This window comes from Pyrus communis, chromosome 2, assembly GCF_963583255.1.
Source record: "Pyrus communis chromosome 2, drPyrComm1.1, whole genome shotgun sequence".
NCBI lineage: Eukaryota > Viridiplantae > Streptophyta > Magnoliopsida > Rosales > Rosaceae > Pyrus > Pyrus communis.
In genome coordinates, this window is record NC_084804.1 from 34371300 (window position 1) to 34389786 (window position 18487).

The 18487-nt window shown below is 39.0% G+C and overlaps 1 protein-coding gene and 1 pseudogene across 1 annotated transcript; both read left to right on the forward strand.

Moving 5' to 3' along the window:
* The first annotated feature begins 1524 nt into the window (after nucleotides 1-1524).
* On the forward strand, nucleotides 1525-8656 carry LOC137725515 (ATP-dependent RNA helicase DEAH13-like). Its single transcript, XM_068464229.1, has 11 exons — nucleotides 1525-2052; nucleotides 2152-2229; nucleotides 2311-2385; nucleotides 2483-2532; nucleotides 2631-2691; nucleotides 2778-3278; nucleotides 3689-3934; nucleotides 4041-4271; nucleotides 4956-5069; nucleotides 5155-6372; nucleotides 6864-8656. The coding sequence occupies exons 1-11, from the start codon at nucleotides 1966-1968 to the stop codon at nucleotides 8319-8321; spliced, it is 4119 nt and encodes a 1372-aa protein (XP_068320330.1). The 5' UTR covers nucleotides 1525-1965; the 3' UTR covers nucleotides 8322-8656.
* Nucleotides 8657-12404: 3748 nt separating this feature from the next.
* LOC137725098 (ATP-dependent RNA helicase DEAH13-like) lies at nucleotides 12405-16164 on the forward strand (annotated as a pseudogene).
* The last annotated feature ends 2323 nt before the right edge of the window (nucleotides 16165-18487 follow it).

An 18487-nucleotide genomic window follows, 5' to 3' on the forward strand; every position in this document is an offset into this window, starting at 1 on the left:
TTAGTGGTTGCATTGGTTATGGTTATACGTAGAGACATGTAGAGCTCATTATCCTGCACCCCAGTGTTAGTGCTCCCGCTCGTGGCCAGGGCACAGTCTTTCACGTGATGTTCAGCTCCAGCACCGCACGTTCACCTTGGATCCAAGTTCGATGCATAGCCCTGTCGTATAGACCATAATAGGTGGTTCTGACTCGTAGATGACCCATGATTATTCTCATAGCCTTCACGTGATCGTAACATTTGAGCGCACTTATTTACACTCAACCCTGTCATACAAACCATAATAGGTGGTTTCGACTCGTGTGCATGCATATTTGATGAGCTATAGGTTCAGCCGTACAGGTCACGTTAGGTGACTCTGGCTAACATATCATTTATATTGATTTATTTCACCTAGCGTACTTATTTCGTTGCTGAGATACTTGACATGGCATATACTCGATTTTCATTACTCTCGAGCATGATTTCTACATATGTATGCATTACTATTTTCTTGGAAATTACACGGGTTTTATGGTGAGGGGTTATTATTTTCGGAAAGTGAAATAGTTTTAAAAAGCTTTGTTATTTCCACTCAAGTTTTCTGTTTTGCGCCCCTTCAGGTTCTAGTTAGAAGTTTGTGTTGGTGGCTTACAAGGACTCTACAGCGGTTCCGACAGACCTCAAATAATGTAGGGATTTCTTTCATGCCTTGTATAATTATTACCTAGCTGGCTGGACTGCATCTAGGTTACCTATGCTCTGAATATGTGTATCTACACTTTAAATACTTCCACGTGCACTTGTTTACTTAACTAGTGTAAGTTAGCTAGTTCGGATTTTTATTTACTCACATTTTCATATCATTATCACTTCCGCATTGTGCACATGGCCACGTTATCCTCATGTGACGCCCAGCATGCCTCGATTCCGGTCGGGGTGTGTCATCAACGGCCCGGATTATTTGATCCTTAGGCTCCGTATTTTTAAATCTTCACGTCCTTTCCTCTTCTCCCATAACTTCCCAAGCAGCCTAATTTTTCGACATTTTCAAATCTTCACGTCCTTTCCTCTTCTCCCAACATCTTTCATCGGGGACTAGGATTCTCTTCTCTCATCTTTCCATTCATTTCCATCCCCTCCTCTCACACTCTTTATTTTGTCTGTCTCTTTCTATAAAAAATTAATATAAGATGTTGACGCGGCTTAACGTGACCATTCAAATAGAAAGGAAAAGAAAAAAAAAAAAAAAAAAAAAGAAGAGGGGAGAGAATCCTTCTCCCTTCGTTAATCCTCCCCAGCCGACACCACCATCGCCACTACCCTCTCCCTCCCACCCCAACGTTTTATTTTATGCGCATCCTTCATTATCATTTCTTGCGGCTCCGTCTCTCCCACTCCTCCATCCCCACATGACCACGACGCCACGACCATAGAAGAACCAGAGCTTTACGATATCTAAAGACGCCCTAGGGTTCTTGGGATTGGTTGATTCGGGTGTAAATGCAAGGGAGGTGAAAGGGAGGCAGGCGGAGAGGTCCGGGTCTGTTGATTTCAATGGCAGATTGGAGTTTTAGGAATTAGCTGGGGTTATAATAGGTAGAAATGTTGTATTCCGAATTCCGTTTGTCTCACCTCCCACCTCCTACCTCAGGAATACTATTCTTCCAAATTCAGGAATCCAATTCCATATTTCAAGTGGACCCCACCCATTTTAATTCCTCCAAATTTTACTAAACGCTAGAATACCTGTATCCGAATCACACGCCGACTTTTGATTCTGATTACAACACGTAAACACGCCCTAAAAGTAGGGGCAGCCAGGGTTTAGGGTTTATGGTTTGTGGGGAACTATGATTATTGACATGGCTACTTGAACCCTAAACCCTGTCAGTTGAACATCGAATCGGGGACGGCAGCCTGTTCGACCGTTCTGGGGCTGTGACGTGAAGCAGAGGCCGGAAGGTAAATCGACGAACCAACGATGGAACTTTGCTTGGGAGATGGCGGGGGTGATAGCAACGCCCTCGTATTGCCAGCTAAGAGAAACAAAAGGAAGGGCACCAATCAGGTGAAAACTGAAATTAATTTACTGATATCACCGCTTTCATCTTTTCTGTCAATGAATTCCATTTAATTTGTTTCTGAATCGTATTTGATTTTACCCTAGGAGTGTGGAAAACCCAGTAAAAGAAGAAAAGCACCAACGGTTAGCAAATCCCAGCGGAGGAGGCTCAAGAAGTTGGAGGTTCGTTGGTCTATCTGTCTGTGCGTTTTCGTTTCGTTTTGATATTTGTTTCGTTCTTCGCTTAATTTGATTTTACCCTAGGAGTGTGGAAAACCCAATAAAACAAAAGCACCAACGGTTAGCAAATCCCAGCAGAGGAAGCTGAAGAAGTTGGAGGTGTGTTGGTCTATCTATCCATGCACATTCGTTTTGTTTCGGTTTTCTCTTAATTGGATTTGGATTTGGAATGGTTTGCTGTTTTTTAATTCTCCAGGATGAGAAGGAAAAAGCCCTTTCAATCTCCAAAAGCATTGAGGCCTTAGAGTATGTCTATATATACCTTCCTTGCTCCCTCCCCTCTTTTTGCTTGATATCTAGATGGGGTTTGATGAAATTAATTTTGTGTTGTTTACGTTTATCAGGAAATACAAGCTTCCAGAGACTGTGTATTCTCTTCTGCAGTCTTCGAAGAACATTGGCAAGGTTTGTATTTGCCAATTTAATCAAATTTTGATTCATTTCTTTATTCTTAATAGGAGTTTCATTCTGTTTAATCACTATGCTTTTAGGTTGAGTCTAAAAAGGAGAAATGTCAAAAGGGCGTACTATTTTCCAAAGCTGGCTTTGAAGCTTTCGTGACTGACCCCCAACCATTTAACAAGATAGATAGTGACCATACTAGTAGTGAAAGTGAACCTGAGGTAGAAAAAACCCAATCATGGCGGGATATTGGCAAGAATGATCAGGTGCAGTCGAAGATATTACAAAAAGAAATCCAAAAGAAGACAACTTTTTCATTGGACTCCTCTCAAGGTCAAGTTTGTGGCAGAGGGCAAGGCATCAATAGCGGAACTGCTGCTTCCTCGTCAGTTATTGAAAATGCTATTAGCAACAAACTTGACATGTCTTTGCGACCTTGTGGCAGAGGGCAAGGCATCAATAGCGGAACTGCTGCTTCCTCGTCAGTTATTGAAAATGCTATTAGCAACAAACTTGACATGTCTTTGCAACAAGACACAAACATTTCTCCCCCTTCATGTGTGAATGGTGATAGTGAAAAATCGATGATGGTATGTTTCTCTTCATTATATTATGAGTTCGTCAAAGTATCTTTTCTTCATGTTATTCATTTGGCTTACCGATTACATCCTCCCATTATTGGTTGATGCATTTTAAAAAGGAAACTTTAGTTGGTCTTTTGGGCATATATTCTATTGTTACGATATTCCCTCCTCAATAGAAAATCAAAACAGGAATAAACAAATAACGTCCTATGAGCAATCCGATATGACATTGGATTTTGGATAAGTAGTAAGAGTAACAGACTAACAATGTGCCAAAACACAATCAACATGCTATACTTTACTGTTTAACAGTGGTAAGAACTGTGGTATTATGGTTTTTTTATATATCTTCTGAGTGACATTCATTTGTATATGACTGCTACCAACTAACTGTACTTGGGGATGGGTTTGGACAGGACCATGTAAAGGAGATGCCAAAAGCAAATATCAGCAGGGTGAGTAAATCATCAATTTCTCCTGCACCGAGGCCTCTTATTTCCCCAACCATAGTGCATGTATCAAGGCCTGAGGAAGTTGAAAACACAAGGAAGGATCTTCCTATAATAATGATGGAGCAGGAGGTAATGGAGGCTGTTAATGACAATTCCACTGTTATTATATGCGGAGAGACTGGCTGTGGTAAAACCACCCAAGTTCCTCAGGTAGGTTATTGCCATATTATTGTTTTTATATTTATCGTTACTGTGTATGCTTGGTCTTAATTTCCTTTACTCTCCTAATTTCTACATTTTGGTTCACATATTGCAGTTTCTTTTTGAAGCTGGCTTTGGTTCTAGCTCCTCTTCTGCACGAAGTGGTATAATTGGTGTTACTCAACCTCGCCGTGTTGCAGTCCTTGCTACTGCTAAGCGTGTGGCATATGAGCTTGGTCTTCATTTAGGTAAAGAGGTTGGGTTTCAAGTTAGGTATGACAAAAGGATTGGTGAAAGTTGCTCCATCAAATTCATGACCGATGGAATATTACTACGGGAACTTCAGGTTCAATAGCTAAGCAGTTTTTTCTAATGCATATCATGATCTAAATAACTGTGCATCAAACAATCACTGTTTCGCTATACTTATCCTCTGTCTGTGTGTGTGTGTGAGTGATTAGGCTTTCTGGGCCAAACTATTTGCACATAATGTTACGACATTTGTGTGTAGGATTAGTTTTGAAGGGAACAGGATAAATAGATGGTTTTAGATGATGGAATCAGACCAAGACCAACAATATCGTTCCTTTTTTTTTTTTTCCTTGAAAATAACACCCCCTTCTCCTCACTCACATTCCTTGTTTGTTTCTCTCATCTTATCAAAGAGCCAACGAAGGATAAGAATGAAGCCATTAATGTCAAGTTGCAGTATCATGATGTCTATGCATGTATATTATATATTTATATACATACTATTGAACCATGAGGATGGAATTACTAGAGTATTGAATAGTATTTGCACAATTTACTTTTGCATGAAGATGCTCAAATGGGCCACTTTTATTCAACCCTGAACTGAAGTTGTAATGGTTTTGGTTCTTCCCCTTTCTCAAGTGTACAGGAATTGTCCGTTACTTCTTGGGATCTATTTTCAACCTATTTTTTTACTGTCACATTTATGCAATTTTGGAGTATAGCTAATTTAGCTATGTATGTTCGGTGTAGTTAAAGGAATCTCTTTTTTATACAGAATGACTTTTTGTTGAAGCGATACTCTGTCATAATTCTTGATGAGGCTCATGAGCGGAGCTTGAACACCGACATACTTATTGGAATGCTTTCACGTGTAATTCGTACTCGTGAGGTGAAATTCAAGAATGTTTATTGCCAAGAATTTTTTAGTCAAGGTTTTTGACCCTTTTGTTGTACTGATTTGCATATGGTGGCAGGAAAGATATGCAGAGCAGCAAAAGGAAATGCATTTGGGAAGAACTATAAGTCCTGATCAACGGATATTTCCATTGAAACTTGTTCTGATGAGTGCCACCTTGCGAGTGGAAGACTTCATTTCTGGTAAAAAGCTTTTTCATGATACCCCACCGGTTATAGAAGTTCCCACCAGACAATTTCCTGTATCCATTCACTTCTCAAAGAGAACTAAGGAAAAGGATTATATTGAGCAAGCATATAAAAAAGTCTTGGCTATTCACAAGAGGCTGCCACGCGGGGCCATACTCGTCTTTGTCACTGGGCAGAGGGAAGTAGAATACTTGTGTCAAAAACTACGTAGAGCTTCAAAGGCACCAAGTATAAAAACATCTAAAGGGGATACCAGGAGTGATGCCAGTGAAGTTTCTGAAATAAATTCTGCTGAGGAAATAGACATGAAGGAGATTAATGAAGCATTTGAGGTTCATGGAAGTTCAGCGGGCCATCAAACTGATAGATTTAGCTCTTTTGATGAAGATCAGTATGATATAGACGAGGATGAGTTGGATGCCTCGTATGATTCAGAAACAGGGAGCGAACTGGAAAGTTTTGGCGACGATGGGGGCTCATTGTTCCATGATATCCCTGAAAGTGATAGTAATGTTGCTGAAGTTTTAGGAGAGGAGGGGGGAATTGCTTCACTGAAGGCCGCTTTTGAAGCTTTAGCTGGAAAAACTTCTTTAAACTCCAACTCTGATGCAAAAGAACCTATTTCAGATACTGTAGACTCTTGCACGGGAAAAAATAGTGGGTTTGAAGATAATAATTCTCCTGGCACATTGCATGTTCTCCCTCTTTATGCAATGCTGCCTGCGGCCGCTCAACTTCGCGTATTTGAAGAAGTCAAGGAAGGAGAACGTCTTGTTGTTGTGGCCACTAATGTGGCTGAAACCTCTCTAACTATACCTGGGATAAAGTATGTTGTCGATACCGGAAAAGAGAAAGTGAAGAACTACAATTCCTCAAGTGGCATGGAAACATATGAAGTACAGTGGATAAGTAAGGCATCGGCTGCTCAACGTGCAGGAAGAGCTGGAAGAACGGGGCCTGGTCACTGTTACCGTCTGTATTCTTCTGCAGCATATAGTAACATATTTCCTGACTTTTCTCTGGCTGAAATATCTAAGGTCCCTGTGGACGGTGTTGTCCTTCTCATGAAATCCATGAATATTGATAAGGTAGGTGCAAAATGTGTTTTGCTGTTGGGACTATATCTCGTATAATCTTCTAGCTGTCTTGTTTTCATGTTAACAATTTACAACAGTGGGGGTCAACATATACTGATCCCCAAGACCATAAAACATTTTGAAGTTTTCTTCCAGTAACTTGATTTGTGGGGTGGACATATGATTTAACTTCACAAGATTTTCATGTTCATTCTCCTGACTATGCGTAAAATTGACAATACTGACCTCATGCGGTTAGGTGTGGACCGTGTGGTATATTACTGGGTGTAGATGTATCATCCATCTTTTTGTGTTCATGGTTTTGGATGGTTCTTACTAGGTTTTAGGCAGTGTTTTATTTCACCTGAAAATATGTTAATTTTTTTTTTTTAATCACGATGCTATTTGCTAATAATGTTTTATATGGTCTTATTTATACTTCGTCTTTTACATCTGGACTGGTGTTATACTATATGATATGACCTTGTTTTTTGGGCATCCAGGTATCCAATTTTCCATTTCCAACTCCTCCAGATGGTGCTGCCTTGGATGAAGCAGAGCGGTGCTTGAAGATTCTTCAAGCACTCGACAAAGATGGAAGACTGACACCTCTAGGGAGGGCCATGGCTCGTTACCCCATGAGTCCTCGCCACTCTAGGATGCTCCTTACTGTTATTCAAGTCTTGAGTAAGAAGAGTTCTGGAGCTAATTTAGTGCTAGCATACGCAGTTGCAGCAGCTGCTGCTTTGAGTTTGTCAAATCCTTTTGTCAGGCAGTTTGAAGATAGCCACAAAGAAAGCCATGACTTGAATGAGGACGGGAACATTAAAGTTAAAGACAAGCTAGGGAAGTTGGGGAGGAAGAAACTAAAAGAAACTGTGAAAATGTTCCGTGAAAAATTTTCTAATCCCAGCAGTGATGCTCTGTCCGTAGCTTTTGCTTTGCAGTGCTATGAGCTTGCAGAGAGCCCAGTGGAATTCTGTAATGCCAATGGTCTACACCCGAAAACAATGGAGGAAATGTCCAAGCTGAGAAAGCAACTACTCCAGCTTGTCTTTAATCAAAGTGGTGTTTCTGGTGGCGAGAATGACTTGTCATGGACTTTTGGAAGTAGGGAAGATGTTGAACATGTTTGGAGGGTTTCCCACAGTAAGAACCCTCTTTCGTTGTATGAGGAAGAGCTCCTACGCCAAGCTATATGTGCTGGTTGGGCAGATAGGGTTGCCAAACGCATTAGAGGAAGTTCAGGGTCATCTGAAGGAGATAGAAAAGTCCATGCAGTTCGATATCAAGCCTGCATGCTTAAAGATACAGTGTTTCTCCACCGTTGGTCATCTGTTTCGAATTCAGCCCCTGAGTATCTGGTATACAGCGAGTTAATACAGACAAGACGTCCTTACATGCATGGTGTTACTAGTGTTAAAACAGAATGGCTTGTTGAGTATGGTCGGTCTCTGTGCACTTTCTCGGCACCCCCAACGGATACCAAACCTTACTATGAGCCTCTAACTGACCGAGTATTACATTATGTCATTCCAGCCTTTGGTCCTCATTTATGGGAGCTTCCACTACATACTGATCCAATTGAAGGCTATAAAGACCGAGTGTCTGTTTTTGCTTATGGTTTGCTGAACGGCCAGGTGTTGCCATGTTTAAGATCTGTTCTCGAGTCCATGGCCGCCCCTCCTGCTACTGTTTTAAGGCCAGAGGCAGCAGGTCAAGCACGGGTAGGGAATCTTTTGGCCAAGCTGAGAATGAAGAAGATAGACAGTTGTGCTATGTTAAGAAAGGTCTGGAAGGAGAATCCCAGTGAATTGAAAACAGAAATCCTAGACTGGTTTCAAGAGAGTTTCCGCTGCAAGTATTTTGAAACTCTTTGGTCGCAAATGCACATTGAAGTTCTTTTAGAGCCTGAAGAACGATTCCCCAAGATGTCGAGGAGAGTAAAAGTGAAAAGTTGAAGTGCTGGTTTGGGAGTTTGGCCAGCATACTGACATTGTTTCTTTCTACATGCCATGATTCTGTGAAAATGTGAAAAATGACCAGAAGAAGGAATGGAATGATCAGGATCAGAAACCGTATGGATTTCCGCTCCACATTCCCGCTCCACATTCGTTCGCAAGCTACTTGAACAATTCGGTTTATATAGTGCATATGTGCAGTTGGTTTACCAATTATTGTTCTTTTCTGGACAATTAACTGAGGTGGTGAAGAAGCAATTTTTAAAAGGTAATTCAAGGGTTCACTTATATTTGATGCCTAATCAGGCTAACGTAGAGCCGTCTGATGAGTTTGATAAGTTTTTTGTGTACGATCTCAATGTTTAATCTTCAATCTTTATTCTTTCTGTACAAAACGGGTAAGAAATTATTTCCAGAATTATCTATGGCCATTATACTTAGTGTTTTGAACCTTTTTTATTTATTTACTGTTCGTTTCAAGCGAAAGAGTTGGAGGCTGAAACCTCGGTGGCTGGATATTTAGCTGTCCATCAGTCTCTGATACCGAAACCCGCAGCCACGCTCAATCCTAACAGATCGATCGAAGTTTGTCTTCACTGTTGGAGGGTCCGGTGGATGATGTTTGTTCTTGGATTGCTTCCCACCTGTTTGGATTTTGCATTTTGCATCAACACTAGATACTTATTGATGGTCTAAGAGGTACTCAACTAGGCTAATCTTGGTTCAAATAGGCCATTTGTGTGTACAACCGAGTATCCAACAGAGTTTCATATGATGCCCTAATGGATCATCTTCACGCGTACATGCACATTTCGCCAAAAGAAGCGGAGAGCCTTGGCTCATACCACAACGTGTGATATGGCCTCACTTGGTTATAGGGACATCAGAGTAATTATACGCTTGTGTAGAATTTATTCTCCTAAACTGTTTCCCCAATTTAAATTATTCCGAATTTTTTGTTTAAAAGGAATAGTTTTAGCAGTCGGATCGGTCCAAAATGAAGTGAGGTTTAGAACTGGCTATGTCCTAGCCGAAGCTGAATGCCCAAATAAATATAAAAGAAAGAAAAGAAAGAAAAAAAACTAACTTTTAAAACCATAACTTTTTCCATTTTTCTTTCTGGTTCTAAAGATTTAAATTGTGGGTCAACACCTATGTCGTCCACGACGCACGTGAGCTTGTGCGGTCTGAGATGAATTGCCATACGAATACAAACGATAGTGTCGTAAATTATTCATTACAATGTCATTGAAAGACCAAGGATGCAGAAAATAGAAGTCCAAAAGTTTTTATTCTTGAAATCATGTTACAGAGTTCATGTTATATGTTTATCTCTTTACTTCTTTTATTCGCCTCAACTACTACATAACAATAACAAAAGTTTTTATTATCCTTCTCCCTCTTCTTTTGAATCAGTTGACGGAGAAAGCATATAATCATTGGATTGAAGGTAGGCAGCACCTTACCAAACTACAACAAATTTGTATTGGAAATACCAAATTTCATGGTGTGCAAGGCCACACTTCTCCGAGATTACTTGTATTCCAGTTTTATGTACAAACGACTCCAACTTCCACATTAAAATTAATCCATGTAAGCTTTTCAAATCCGCACCTCCTCTTCTAAATGCATTCTACTCCTGAATTTTTGTGTATGTTTTATTTCGGCTTATTTGTTAATTTGCTGTATTTTGATTTTTGACATGTTTAGCATCCCGACTATTGTAATTTGGCACCCATCCCTTCCGTGGCCTCGCGAAAGGAACGCATTGCGTATGAGGTCCCATCTTTACCTTGTGCAGAAGTTCGATCTACATGGATTCAAGGGGTTCCATCCCAAACTCAGTAAAATCGATATTTCGCCCAAAACTGCATGGTATATAGAGTTGAAGGAGTGGAAGTTGACAGTAAACATAAAAGAAGATCCGATAGTCGACTGGATATCATCTATAAGCAAGGATGAGACATTTGTAAAGGCACTACAGATGCGTTCTTACCAATTCTGGAATCAAATGTCTTTACAAATGTTTCATCCCTGCAGTATAGGTGATATCCAATCGACTATCGATTATTCATCTTTGTTTATCGTCAACTTCCACTCCTTAAACTCTGTATCCCATCCAGTTTTGGGCGAAATATAGATTTTACTGAGTCCAGGATGGAACCCCTGGAATCCATGTAGCGATACTTCTGCACAAGGTAAAGATGGAACCTCATTCGCAAAGAGTTCCTCTCCCGAGTCACAGAAGGGACGGGTGCCAAATTACAATAGTTAGGATGCTAAACATGTCAAAATAGAGCAAATTGTTTGGTACTATACTCAGACACTGTTTTAGATCTTAAAATAGAGATCTTAAAATAGGAAAACTAGGAAAGTTGTGGCAGCGAATAGAGGAGGGAGATGAGAGAGATGAGAGAGAAGCGGAAGAGGAGAGAGATGAGAGAAAAACGGAAGAGGAGAGAAATGACAGAGAAGTGGAAGACGGGAGAGAGATGGTGAGGATCGGTTGTGGAGTTTTGTGGTTTGTATCTTTGATGTTGCTGAAGCCCTTTTTAATTGGTGTTTACAAACTTTTAAAACACACTTTTTGTGTTTTTATCAAATAGGCACACACTGTGTTTTATCAAATAGACATACTTTTCGTGTTTTTATCAAATAGGCACACTGTGTTTTTATCAAATAGACATACTTTTCGTGTTTTTATTAAATAGGCATTGTTTTTATGGGAATCTTAATGAAACACTCTTAGTATTGTTCACATTTAATGATAATGACATTTTTATCTTAAAAAGTCACTCCTGATACTATTCACTTACACATTTATTTTGTCGTTTTCATTAAAACTAAAGTTTTTGAAGACTTTTCATTAGTTTTCCTTTGTTTTTAAGGTATTCTTGAATTTAGTTTTTTAAAATAGGCCAACCATATTGGAGTTTGGAACTCAAACCTTGTATTTGAGTTATAAAACAGTATTTGAATTGAATACCAAACAGTTCCTTAAAAACTCATACCTGACTCATAACACATCTTGCTTTCCGAACCACTTCCCTCACCTCCATCAAATCTTCTATTCGGATTCTCTCTTCTCCTCACACAACGGCTAGCGCTTTCTACAGAAACATGAACCACGAACTTCTATTTTCTACATTCTTGGTCTACATGTTCCAGCTCCTCCCCCCTCATTTTCCACGACATTGTAATGATTAACTTACAGCACTTACATGTGTATTGGTATAGCAATTCTTAAGTTCTTCTGACACCGCAGAAGCCCACAGATGTCTCAGGCGACAAAGGCGTCAACCCACAATTTAAAGCTTTTGACCCAGAAAGGAGCGTCCCACACTCCAAAACTTAGAACCAAGAAAGAAAAATGGGAAGAGTTACGGTTTTAAAAGTTCGTTTTTATTGTGTTCCAAAAAAAAAAAAAAAAAAGTTAGTTTTTATTTTCCTTTTATATTTATGTTGGGCATTTAGCTTCGGCTAGGACATGATCGGTTCTGACTCAATTCTTTCTGGACCTGTCCGATCGCTATAATTATCCTTTTAGACAAGAAAAACCCAATAATACAAATATAAATCCAGTTTGATGAGGGAAACGAGAGCGATGTCTACACAAGCGTAGAATTACTGCGGTGTCCCTATTATCAAGAAAGACAAGTAAGACCGTGTCACACTGGTGTGGTTCCAATTTAAGGCTTTTCCAACAGTATGAATCAAAAACGTTCTTTGGCTAAGAAAAAGTTAAAATGTATATGCCTTTATATAGAATTTGTCATAGGCGTGAAAATGATCCATTAGGGGACTAGTGAGGTTCCCTAAGTGGTTGGTTTGAACCTCACACAAGCCAACAACAGTTGACTAAGAGAGACGTGACTGAAGGCACCATCGAGAGTCCAGTTTTGGGAAGAATGCCATGATACGGCTAACCTTTGCTCAGGAATCAGGATCACCTTTAACTCTCGGCCAACCTCGTTCAAAATTTGTTCTTTTTCCAACTTTTTTTAATCTGGACTAGAAATTAGTGTCAAAATATTTGTTGGCCACTGCTCCGATTCATCTCTATGTGTTCGAAAATTAAAACCAATGCATAGGAACAAAGAAAATGGGTAAGTTTCATTTTGCATTTTTTTTAATTAAATGGTAATAGGACGAGTGGGTTTGATGATAATAATTCTCCTGGCGTATTGCATGTTCTCCCCCTTTATGCAATGCTGCCTGCGGCAGCTCAACTTCGTGTATTTTAAGAAGTCAAGGAAGGAGAACGTCTTGTTGTTGTGGCCACTAATGTGGCTGAAACCTGTTTAACTATACCTGGGATAAAGTATGTTGTCGATACTGGAAAAGAAGTGAAGAACTACAATTCCTCAAGTGGCACGGAAACATATGAAGTACAGTGGATAAGTAAGGCATCGGCTGCTCAACCTGCAGGAAGAGCTGGAAACGGGGCCTGGCCACTGTTACCGTCGGTACTCTTCTGCAGCCTATAGTAACATATTTCCTGACTTTTCTCTGGCTGAAATATCTAAGGTCCCTGTGGATGGTGTTGTCCTTCTCATGAAATCCATGAATATTGATAAGGTAGGTGCAAAATGTGTTTTGGTGTTGGGTCTATATCTCGTATAACCTTCTAGCTGTCTTGTTTGCATGTTAAAAATTTACAACAACGGGGGTAGACATATACTGAAGTTTTCTTCCAGTAACTTGATTTGTGGGGTGGACATATGGTTTACTTCACAAGATTTTCATGTTCATTCTCCGGACTACGCGTAAAATTGAAAATACTGACCTCATGGGGTTAGGTGCGGATCTTATCGGCTGTAGATGTATCGTCCATCTTCTTATGTTCATGGTTTTGGATGGTTCTTACTAGGTTTTAGGCAGTGTTTTGTTTCACCTGAAATTATATTAATTTTTTTTATCATGATGTATTTTGGTAATAATGTTTTATATGGTCTTATTTATGCTTCCTCTTTTACGTCTGGACTGGTGTTATACTATATGACCTTGTTTTTTGGGCATCCAGGTATCCAATTTTCCACTTCCAACTCCTCCAGATGGTGCTGCCTTGGATGAAGCAGAGCGTTGCTTGAAGATTCTTCAAGCACTTGACAAAGATGGAAGACTGACACCTCTAGGGAGGGCCATGGCTCATTACCCCATGAGTCCTCACCACACTAGGATGCTCCTTACTGTTATTCAAGTCTTGAGTAAGAATAAGAGTTCTGGAGCTAATTTAGTGCTAGCATATGCAGTTGCAGCAGCTGCTGCTTTGAGTTTGTCAAATCCTTTTGTCAGGCAGTTTGAAGAAAGCCATGACTTAAATGAAGACGGGAACATTAAAGTTATAGACAAGCTAGCTGTAAAATTTTGCGTGAAAAATTTTCTAATCCCAACAGTGATGATCTGTCCGTAGCTTTTGCTTTGCAGTGCTATGAACTTGCAGAGAGCCCAGTGGAATTCTGTAATGCCAATGGTCTACACCCGAAAACAATGGAGGAAATGTCCAAGCTGAGAAAGCAACTACTCCAGCTTGTCTTTAATCAAAGTGGTGGTTCTGGTGGCGAGAATGACTTTTCATGGATTTTTGGAAGTTGGGAAGATGTTGAACATGTTTGGAGGGTTTCCCACAGTAAGAACCCTCTTTCACTGTATGAGGAAGAGCTCCTATGCCAAGCTATCTGTGCTGGTTGGGTAGATAGGGTTGCCAAATGCATTAGAGGAAGTTCAGGGTCATCTGAAGGAGATAGAAAAAAGTCCATGCAGTTCTATATCAAGCCGGCATGCTTAAGGAGACAGTGTTTCTCCACCGTTGGTCATCTGTTTCTAATTCAGCCCCTGAGTTTCTGGTATACAGTGAGTTGATAAATACAGGACGTCCTTACATGCATGGTGTTACTAGTGTAAAACAGAGTGGCGTGTTCAGTATGCTCGGTCTCTGTGCACTTTCTCGGATCCCCCAACAGATAAACCTTACTATGACCTTCTAACTGACCGAGTATTACATTTTGTCATTCCAGCCTTTGGTCATCAAGCTTCCACTACATACTGATCCAATTGAAGACTAAAGACCGAGTGTCTGTTTTTGCTTATGGTTTGCTGAATGGCCAGGTGTTGCCATGTTTAAGATCTGTTCTCGAGTCTATGGCAGCCCCCCCCCCCAGCTATTATTTTAAGGCCAGAGGCAGCAGGTCAAGCACGGGTAAGCTGTGCTATGTTAAGAAAAGTCTGGAAGGAGAATACTAGCAAATTGAAACTAGAAATCCTAGATTAGTTTCAGGAGAGTTTCCGCCACAAGTATTTTGAAACTCTTTGGTCGCAAATGCACTTTGAAGTTGTTTTAGAGCCCAAAGATTGATTCCCCAAGATATGGAAGAGAGTAAAGTGAAAAAAATAGAAGGGCTGGTTTGGAAGTTTGGCATGCACACTGACATTGTTTCTTACTACATGCCATAATTCTGTGATAATGCGAAAAATGACCAGAAGGAATGATCAATATCAGCAACTGTATTGATTTCCGCTCTTCACATGCTTTCTCGAGCTGCTTGAAGAATGCGGTTGATATAGTGCAGATGTGCAGTTGGTTTACTAGTATTGTTCTTTTGTGGACAATTTAATACGTGTATTTGGAACCTAGACATTTCAGCGTGCGTTGAGGCGTCTGATGAGTTTGACAAGTTATGCTTTGTTTACTTCATATCTTTGGTTATGCTTCACATCTTCATATCGTTGAGGCATTTGGTGAATATCTTTGTAATGTGTGATAGTTTTTTAGTATCTAAGGGCATTCAACACATAACTTCTTGTCCCTATGAACCTTAACAAAATCGTTTTGTTAAAAGAAGGCACGACGCATTGTTGAAACAGGCATCACTTTACTCGCTGCAGCAGGCTTGACTTAATTCTTTTGGTTCCATGCTTGTGCTCATGCAGTTTTTCTTATCAATAGGATGTCTACCAAGTCATTACACATGGATTCTCCATTTTGTGCTTTGTATCATACTCAACCTGAGTTGGGTTATTTAAAGGTTTTTGGAATAGCAGTATATCAATATATCAGGCCCTACATTAGCAACAAGTTACTAATTAGGTCTGTATTTAATGTTTTTCTAGGTTATTCAGTTGGTTATAAGGCGATTATTTGTTACAACTTTCAGAATCAAAAGTTAATGGTTTCTAGACATACAGTACATGATAAGAAACTTTTTCTAGAAAAGTCATTCGAAGTATTCTCAGTCATAGCACTGTATACTCAGTTCCAACGATGTGTCGTCACCTTCAGTACTGGTTACTCTTCCAGGTGCTATTTCTCAGAATACTTTTGTTGCTCCTCAGTTTATCTCTCAAGGTGATTCATCAACTTCAGCAAGTTCATCCACTACTGTCTCTAGTTCTGCAACTTTTTAGGAATCTGAAACACTCACTACTCCAACTCCCAACAGTGCTACTCTTCAGGATTCCTCCTGTATGTTACTGTCCCTCATCCTGCATAGCTTAAGGTTTTTTTTCCTATCTCATCATTCATCTTCTTGTGTTCCTTCTGACACATCTCTTACATCCAACGTTAGACTTGCAATTTAAACCAGATTGCAAACTGGTAAAATTTTCAGGCATGATTCTTCTGCCTATCTTGCTACTTTACCAAAATTACAGTCTTTACGTATTGATTCAGACTTCAATTGTTTGTCTGGTTATTCTGGTGGCTCAAAAATTTGATATAGATGAACCTAAGAGTTTTAGAGCTGCATCCTCTAACAGTTATTGGCAGCAAGCAATGCAGGAGAAATTTGATGCCTTAAAGTCTCAGGGAACTTGGATTTTAGTTCCACCTCCTGTAGTAAGGTGACAATGGGTGTATAAAGTTAAAAAGAACTCTGATGGGAGTATTGCCAGGTACAAGTCTAGATTGGTTGCTCAGGGTTTTACACATTAGCATGACATTGATTACTTATAGACTTTTAGTCCAATTGTGAGGCATTCTACTATGAGACTTATTCTGGCTTTGGCTACAACTCATAAGTGGAAACTTAGGCAATTGGATATTACAATTGCCTTTCTACAAGTTTGCTGACTATGTTTGCAGACTCATTCAATCTCTTTATGGTCTCAAACAAGCTCCTAGAGCTTCTCACTCTAAATTTATAAGAGCCTTACCTATTTTGGGATTTGTTTCCTTTCAGTCAGATGCTAGTTTGTTTGTCATATATGATGGTTCTCATGTGGTCATTTTATTGCTCTATGTGGATGACATCGTTTTAACTGGTTCTAATATTCAAGTTCAACAAATGATTAATAATCATGTAGAATTGTTTGAATTGAAAGATATGGGTCCTCTGACTTGTTTTCGGGCCTGCAAATTGAGTGCAAAGAGAATGGTGATTTGCTTATTCACCAATCTAAGTATGTTCAAGATTTGGTTAAAAAGGATGGCATAGAGACTTGTAAACCTACTCCTATACCTTTAAGGCCACTATATACCAGAAAGCACTACTCTTCCACATCCAACTATTTACAGAAGCTTAGTAGGTGTTTTACAGTACCTCACCTTTACTAGGCCTAACATCTCATATTCTGCTATGGAATGAGTGTAAAAATAATTTTACATTTTGAATTGGGTTTGAGAGGGTAGTACTTTAGGTAATAAATTTGGATTTAAAGAGATATTAATTGTTTAATAAAAAAATAATATGGGTGAAGATAGTAAGTTGGGTGTAGAAAGATGTTAGATATGTACACTAATTCGAATCGCGCTCTAATAATTTTGAAGAAAAATATTTGGATGAATCATCCCTAAACTGGACTGTTACACAGTCTCACTAGTCTTTCTTTGCAGATTGTTCCCCAAACTGATTTTAAAAATAATAAAAAAATTTGACTTGAATATCAAACGGGCCTAAAGTTTCAATATTTGTAGCTTATCCATTTTCTTGCTCTTAAACCCCTATTGGTTTTTTGAAATTATTGGATTTTCTCCTACTGTTGTTTATTTTTCTTTGGTGGAATTGTTTATTTCTGGGTAGGATTACTTGAAATTGCTTGGATTTTTTTTTTCGTTTTTAGGTACTAGTTTCTTAAAAATTTTGGACGTTTTCTATTTTTTTTGTAAGGATTTTTTTTTGAAATAAGTGAAGCTCTTGAATGCTGGTTTTGATTGTTGTTGTGGAGTCCATGGAATCAACAAGTGAATGAAGGAGTTGAGTCGGTTCCATCAGCTGCTCCCTTCCTTTCTCTAAGCTCTAAGTTTAGCGGAGAATCGTGTTTTGTGTTCGCCAATTAGAGTGTGGTCGAAGAACTTCGGTTTGGACTCTTTTTTCATTTTCATTTCATGATAGTCGTGTTAAAATATGAGTAGGATTGTGAGTGCTAGAAACCTGCTATAGTGTTTCAGATTAGTATGGAAAGGTTTTTGTTGTAAAGGTTAAAATTGACCTAATCAGTTTGGGATTGAAACTTTAATTAAATCCTGATACTTAGCTTTCATAATTGGATAGGAATTGTGTGTTTGTTTCTTAAGCTGATTTTAATAGGGAAATCACGAGGATGGTTTCAATATAAATAGTGCTCTAAGAAAATATACGCCCAATATTAAACTTGCATACTTTGGGCATTGTTTAGAAGTCTGCTTTGGCTTCTTGTTCTATTGCTTGAACAGGTTAGTTTGTTATTGTGTTTATCAAATTGTGATTTTAATACTTGTATAAATTTGTGGTTCCTAAGCTTAATCTCTTAACTTATGTTGTTGATAAGTTTAGTCTTACAGGTGGTATCAAAACCTAAAATTTTTGCTCTTGAATTCAAATTGAAAGTATAAATCAAAATAGGAATCGATGTGATGATTTAGCGGGAATCGACTTTGGTTTGCAAAAGAATTTTGTAAGGTTTTAAGAAAATAATATAGAGTACGTCTTAATGTAAAAGATTAGGTAATGTTTTTTTCCTTTCAAAAGCATGACAATTGCAATTTTGAAAAGGGGGAAAATCGTGTTTTGTCTAAACCGTCTTTGCAAAAGATCAAGGAGTTGTTGAGGTTTGTGAATATATGAACAAACATATGCATCTAATGGTTATTAAACTTCTGAATTTTATTTTGAGCTAGTATATCAATTTATATTGAATTGCAAATGTCAATATTAGAGGCCATGGTCTTGTGTCCTGATGCATCTAATGGT

Coding starts and splice junctions, on each gene's coding strand:
- LOC137725515 (XM_068464229.1), top strand. CDS start 1,966: ATGGAACTTTGCTTGGGAGATGGCGGGGGTGATAGCAACGCCCTCGTA. Junction 3,935..4,040: donor AAACCACCCAAGTTCCTCAG/GTAGGTTATTGC, acceptor CACATATTGCAG/TTTCTTTTTGAAGCTGGCTT. Junction 4,272..4,955: donor TATTACTACGGGAACTTCAG/GTTCAATAGCTA, acceptor TTTTTTATACAG/AATGACTTTTTGTTGAAGCG.